This window comes from Helobdella robusta (genome assembly GCF_000326865.2).
Source record: "Helobdella robusta unplaced genomic scaffold HELROscaffold_62, whole genome shotgun sequence".
Lineage (NCBI taxonomy): Eukaryota > Metazoa > Annelida > Clitellata > Rhynchobdellida > Glossiphoniidae > Helobdella > Helobdella robusta.
The window spans coordinates 932,497-938,263 of NW_008705346.1; the positions used below are offsets into that span (position 1 = coordinate 932,497).

Sequence of the window (5,767 nt, forward strand, 5' to 3'; positions counted from 1 at the left end):
ACACATACATATACACACCACACACACTCACATACACAAACATATAGCGCATGTAAATATACACTCATGTGAATCCATGCATCCATCCATGCATTTCATTAACTGAAGTAATTTATTTTTTTCAATAAAATATTAATAGAACTGTTTCATTTAACTCATCTGCAGTTTACCCAATGGGTTGATGCAGTTGTCTTTGTATTCAGTTTAGAGAATGAGATCAGCTTCAATGCCATCTACAGTTATTTCGCGAAGATGGCACATCACCACAGCACTGCTGGGGGCCAGCAACTTCATGACATCCCTATCATTTTAGTTGGGACTCAAGATGCGATCAGTGAAAGTAACCCAAGGCTGATCGACGACTCTCGAGCCAGGAAGTTGGCCGCCGACTTGAAGAGATGTACATATTATGAAACTTGTGCCACCTACGGTTTGAATGTGGAAAGGGTTTTTCAGGATGGTTAGTAGGAGCCTAGATATATTTTCCCAACTTATTTTATTTTGTTATGCTTCTATTTTTTCTGTCTTACCTACTATTCTGTTTTCAATTTCAGCCTGTCAGAAAATAATTCAAGCGCGTGTTTCTGCGTCAACAGTTCCAACGAACATGTTTCTACAACAACAACAACAGCAGCAACAACAACAGTATCAGCAACAGCAACAGTATCAACAACAACAACAGTATCAACAACAACCAATACAAGCACAGCAGCAGCAGCAACAATTTCACCCACAACAACAGCAACACATGTTTCTATCTCGTCCTTATTTCTACCAACAACAGCAACAACAAATGCTACCGTACCAGCAGCAGCAACAACAACAACAACAACAACAACATCATCACATACCGTACCAACATCAACTACAGCAGCAGGTTCAGAAGCAGGCATATGACTCCAGTAGCTCGGGCTCTGGCAGTGGTGTCTTGATGTCGTCGGCGCCATTTTCTGTGGTTAGTTTTTTTTTCATCATCATTAATAGAGGTAATAATTACAACAATGATGATGATGCTGATGATGAGGACGACGATGACGATGATGATCTTAGTTGTAGTAATCTTGCGGTTAAATCTATCTCAAATAACGCTGATGCTAAAGACCATATTGATGTTATGGTGATAATTGTGATGATAATGAAGAGGATACTGATGTTAATGATGATAGTTGTGATGATGATGGAGACGATACTGATGTTAATGATGATAGTTGTGATGATGATGGAGACGATACTGATGTTAATGATGATAGTTGTGATGATGATGGAGACGATACTGATGTTAATGATGATAGTTGTGATGATGATGGAGACGATGCTGATGTTAATGATGATAGTTGTGGTGATGATGGAGATGATAATGTTGATGATGATTGTGAGGAAGATGACGGCGATGATGATGAAGATGGGATACGTATAAATAGAGGCCATCATTCCCTAATTCCTAATTAGTACGAAGACTCGAGGAAGGATGTGCATTCTCTGTCTTGCTCAGTCGATTCTACCGGGTCCGACAAAGATGGCTCGACTGTTCAGTTGATTACTACCGATAATAGTGTTTGTTTCCGTTTTGAGATTTTGTTTTCTATGGTTTTTGTTGATTTATTTTTCTATGTTCTTTTATTGTATTTGTTTGTTTTTTTAGGTTTTCAATAGATTTATTTTTCATTGTTTTTTTTTATTCTGTTTTCTATGAATTGATTGGCAAGTTGATTGAATAGTTGGTAGATTGGTTGATTGATTGATTGATTAATTAATTCATTGAATGAATGGATGAATGATTGATTGATTGATTGATTGATTGAATGAATGAATGAATGAATGATTGACTGATTGACTGACTGACTGAACAGAGAGATGAAGAAAGAAATAAATTTAGAATCGGCGAAGTCGGAAGTGGAAGAACTATACCAATCAAACAGGTCTGATGATGATGATGATGATGACAATGGTGGTGGTGATGATGATGATGATGACATATTTTTTATTGATAGTAGTGATTTCTGTGATGATTATGAATGATGATTATGATGAGTATTGCAATGGTGATGATGATGATATTTAAGAAAGGAATGAATGAATGAATGAATGAATGAATGAATGAATGAATGAATGAATGAATGAATGAATGATTGAGTGGTTGAATGAATGAATGAATGCATTAATGAATGAATGAATGATTGAATGAATGAATGAATGAATGAATGAATAAATGAATGAATGATTGAATGAATGGACGAAAGAATAAATAAATTTTAATTAAATTTCAGGGTTTACTGATGAAGAAGAGCAACAAGCCATTGAATAAAGATTGGAAGAAGAAATACGTAACGCTACTTGATAATGGCGTTTTGGCTTACCATCCAAGTTTACATGTAACAATTACGTCATTACGCAATTGATTACTGTTGTCTATTGTGCTGTTGGTTGTTGTGGCGATGATATCATTTTGTCATCCTAGTCGAATGGTGTGAAATTCATTGTAATCTCCAGGATAAACAACAGCATCATCATCATAATCACCACCAACGTCATCATCATCATCATCATAATCACCATCAACATCATCATCATCATTATCATAATCACCATCAACATCATCATCATCATCATCATAATCATCATCATCATCATCATCATAATCATCATCATCATAATCACCATCAACATCGTCATCATCATCATAATCACCAACAACATCATCATCATAATCACCATCATCATCATCATCATCATCATAATCACCATCAACATCATCATCATCATTAACATCATCATCATCACCAGGACTATATGAACAATGCTAAAGGCAAGGAGATAAACTTGCTTAGGACGACGGTCAAGATACCAGGCCAGCGACCCAGGGGTTCAGAGATGCCCAAGTTGGGATACCAACAATTTTCAAGTATGTATGTGTGCGTGTGTGTGCGCGCGCGTGTGTGTGTGGCTGTGAGATGAGAATGATGATGATGATAATAATGATGACAATGCGATGACGATGATGATGACAATACGATGATGATGACAATACGATGATGATGACAATACGACGATGATGATGATGATGACGGTAATGGTATGATTATAAATAAAACCATTTTTAATCTTGCCAGGTATCGACGCTCCGAATGAACTGGCCAGTAACGTTGGTATGTATGTCTTTTTGCCTGTTTTTAAATTTGAATTCAAGGAAACATACATACATACATACATAAATACATACATAGAAACATACATGCATACATACATACATACATACATGCATACATACATACATTAATACATATATACATACATACATACTAACATACATACATACAAACATACATACGAAACGAAATTTTATTTGCTTTTCAAAATACATACATGCATACATACATACAAACATTTGAATACATACATACATACAAACAAACAAACAAACATACAATACATACGTGCAGCATTCGAAGGCGTATTTCCGAAAGTGACGTCATCAACGTCATCATCGTCATCATCATCAACGACCACGTCATCATCATCATCGTCAACAACATCTACTGGAATTCCCGCTCTTAATAATAATAATATAATTAATAATAGTAATAATATAATTAATAATAATAATAATAAGAGCCCTGTTGAACTATTGAATAATAAGAAAAAACAGAAGAAGAAGAGTTCATCCAATCAGGATGGTGGGTTGATTGATTGATAGATTAGTTGGTTAGTTGATTGGTTGGTTGATTGATTGATTGGTTGATTGATTGGTTGAATGGTTGGTTGATTGATTGTTTGGTTGATTATAAAATCAGCATAGTTTGATGAAAGATAGACAGACAGACAGATAGATATATAGATAGATTGATTGATATCAATTTTCTTGATAATTTTGGGATTCTGCTCGCTGCCAGATTCCCTATTTGATGCATTTCTAATTATTATCATCTTCTCATCATCATCATCATCATCATCATCATCATCATCATCGTTATCATCACCATCATCGTTATCATCATCATCATCGTCAGATGTTGATAGCTTAGAGTTCCACCTCGTTTCGTTGGACAATACAGTTTGGCAGTTTCAGGCTCAGTCCCTTGAGGTTCTCGTAACGATGATGATGATGACAACGATGATGATGATGATGTTAATTGCGATTATGGTGAAGAAGGTGCTGACGAGAGTACTTTTATTATGTGGTGTGGCTGAAGTGTCAATTCAATGAAAGAAAGAGCGATGGACAAACGAATGAATGAATGATTGGAATGATTGGAATGAATGAATGAATGAATGAATGAATGAATGAATGAATGAATGAATGAACGAATGAATGAATGAATGAATGAACGAATGAATGAAAATGAATGAATGAATGAATGAATGAATGAATGAACGAATGAATGAATGAATGAATGAATGAATGAATGAATGAATGAATGAATGAATGAATGAATGAATGAATGAATGAATGAACCAACGAACCAACAAGGAACGGGATGAATGGGTTACAGCCATTGAACAACAAATATTGATCTGCCTACAAGCCAATCAGAGTGATAAGTCTAAAGTATGTATATGTGTATGTTTGTATGTTTGTACGTATGTATGTATGTTCATTTGTTTGTTTGCTTGTATGTCTTCATGTTTGTATGTATGTTTGTATTTGTATGCATTTACATCTTTTTGCACGTTTGATGTTTGTTTGTTAGTTAGTTGCTTTATCGATAATGTTTGAATTAGTAAACTGAATGAATGAATAAATGAATGATTGGATGAATGAATGCTTTTTCATTGGTTGATGAGACATTTAAACAGACAAATGAAATTTACCGAAGGGCGGAGTTATGATGATGGCTGGAGGTGACAACAACAGATCATTCATCCAAAGAATCAGAAACGTTAAAGGGAATAATAAATGCGCAGACTGCAACGCTATCAGTATGTGTCAATCATTCATTCATCCACTCATTCATCCACTCATTCATCCACTCATTCATTCATTCATTCATTCATTCATTCATTCATTCATTCATTCATTCATTCATTCATTCATTCATTCATTCATTCATTCATTCATTCATTCATTCGTTCGTTCGTTCGTTCGTTCGTTCGTTTGTTCATTCATTCATTCATTCGTTCATTCATTCATTCATTCAGACCCTGATTGGGCCAGCCTAAATTTAGGCACCTTGATATGCATAGAGTGTTCCGGTATCCATAGAAATCTCGGCAGCCATCTGTCTAAAGTGAAATCTCTAGAACTAGATGAGTGGCCGTAAGTTTGTGCCTGCGTGTGTTTGGCTGTTCGTTCATTCATTCATTCATTCATTCATTCATTCATTCATTCATTCATTCATTCATTCATTCATTCATTCATTCATTCATTCATTCATTCATTCGTTCATTCATTCGTTCGTTCATTCATTCATTCATTCATTCATTCAGTTCATTCATTCAGTCAGTCAGCTATCGTCATCATCATAACCGTCTGAATGTTTTTTTTTCAGGAACAGTTTAGTGCAAGTAATGGTGAGCATTGGCAATAATCTGGCAAATGAAGTCTGGGAAGCCAACATGAGAGGCAGGGTCAAACCAGACCCATATGCTAACAGGTCATAATCATTATCAACATCGTCATCAGCATCATCATCAGCGTCATCAACATCATCATCAGTGTCATGAACATCATCATCATCATTATCATTAATAACAACAACATCATCATTATCATCATCATTATCATCATCATACCAGAGATGACAAGGAAAAGTACATAAGGTGCAAGTAT

At 35.2% G+C, this 5,767-nt stretch overlaps 1 protein-coding gene across 1 annotated transcript in view; it reads left to right on the forward strand.

Moving 5' to 3' along the window:
- Positions 1 to 5,598, forward strand: part of HELRODRAFT_180559 (hypothetical protein) — a gene marked incomplete at both ends in the record, with an annotated part of 7,287 nt that extends 1,689 nt beyond the window's left edge. The window contains 11 exons of the mRNA XM_009029853.1: positions 48 to 52; positions 166 to 447; positions 872 to 955; positions 2,268 to 2,372; positions 2,785 to 2,902; positions 3,111 to 3,146; positions 4,008 to 4,081; positions 4,469 to 4,546; positions 4,815 to 4,917; positions 5,137 to 5,254; positions 5,487 to 5,598. Of these exons, the coding sequence (XP_009028101.1) occupies positions 48 to 52; positions 166 to 447; positions 872 to 955; positions 2,268 to 2,372; positions 2,785 to 2,902; positions 3,111 to 3,146; positions 4,008 to 4,081; positions 4,469 to 4,546; positions 4,815 to 4,917; positions 5,137 to 5,254; positions 5,487 to 5,598 (1,115 nt within the window). The remainder of the gene's footprint in view (positions 1 to 47; positions 53 to 165; positions 448 to 871; positions 956 to 2,267; positions 2,373 to 2,784; positions 2,903 to 3,110; positions 3,147 to 4,007; positions 4,082 to 4,468; positions 4,547 to 4,814; positions 4,918 to 5,136; positions 5,255 to 5,486) is intronic.
- Between the last annotated feature and the right edge of the window lie 169 nt (positions 5,599 to 5,767).